General features: G+C 38.6%; 1 protein-coding gene across 1 annotated transcript; it reads left to right on the top strand.

Moving 5' to 3' along the window:
* Nucleotides 1-531: 531 nt before the first annotated feature.
* LOC123886432 lies at nucleotides 532-960 on the top strand. Its single transcript, XM_045935746.1, has one exon. It carries the CDS (start codon nucleotides 532-534, stop codon nucleotides 958-960), a length of 429 nt encoding a protein of 142 aa, XP_045791702.1.

Genomic DNA, 960 nt, shown 5'->3' with positions numbered 1-960 from the left:
AGTTCTTTATGTCAATAATGATTGGCAAAGCCTTGAGTAAACAAGCTTCGAAGATGGATGTTCCCGTGCAGGGTCCAAGGGTACCCTTTAATGCGCTTCTTAAATATATTTTTCTGGGCTTTGGCCCTCTTGAATCCCCCTACAAAAAAAAAAAATACTATCATATTCTCAAATAGCCAAAGAGGTTTTCGTAATATTTTCATATTTCATCATTTGAGTATGATTGTGTTTGCTGGCCCTCTTGAATCCCTCTTGTGAATTGTGATTGTTATATAAGTTGTCATGTTATGGGGAATATTTTTTTTTTCTATTTTAAAATATTCTTATTCTACCCTTATTTTACTGTACTATTTTTTTTATCATTTTTTAACTTTTTTCGGTGAATGTTGTACACTCTTTCAAACACACTGTTTCGATAAGTTTTTCTACATTTCCGTTATGGGAGCTATTCGTTTCACACACACGCGCAACGCATATTTGAATTTCATATACTACTACACAGTCTAACCTCTATCACAGATTTGAATTTCAATGGGAACCGCGATTCATGTTCGATCCGACAATTCATCTTCCATTGTCAAATCGCACCGAAACCCTAACCATGTTTCCCGGAAAAAGAAAACTCCGACTGGCGATCGAAACCCTAATCATCTCCGTTTAGGCGGCGATCGAAACTGCACGGTTATGAAACACCCGGGATCAAATAATCTTGTGATGGGTCGGGTTAAGATTCTCAAAAGAGGCGAGAAGCTGAATCTCAATAACATTACAACGAAGACTGACGAATGTTACGATTTGGACTTAGGATCAACGGATCGTCTTGGTCTGGATCCTCTGACGGTCAAGAAGCAGGTTTGTCTTCATGATTTCACTCAGGGACTCTATGCAGGTCCGACTTCCGTTTTGTCACCGCCGCCGAGTTTTATACCTGTTCCCAAATTTCTCTATTTAGCTACTTAA

This window comes from Trifolium pratense, linkage group LG5, assembly GCF_020283565.1.
Source record: "Trifolium pratense cultivar HEN17-A07 linkage group LG5, ARS_RC_1.1, whole genome shotgun sequence".
NCBI classification, from domain to species: Eukaryota; Viridiplantae; Streptophyta; class Magnoliopsida; order Fabales; family Fabaceae; genus Trifolium; species Trifolium pratense.
Note: the sequence above shows the minus strand (reverse complement) of the source record. Positions and strands in the feature narration are given on the sequence as shown.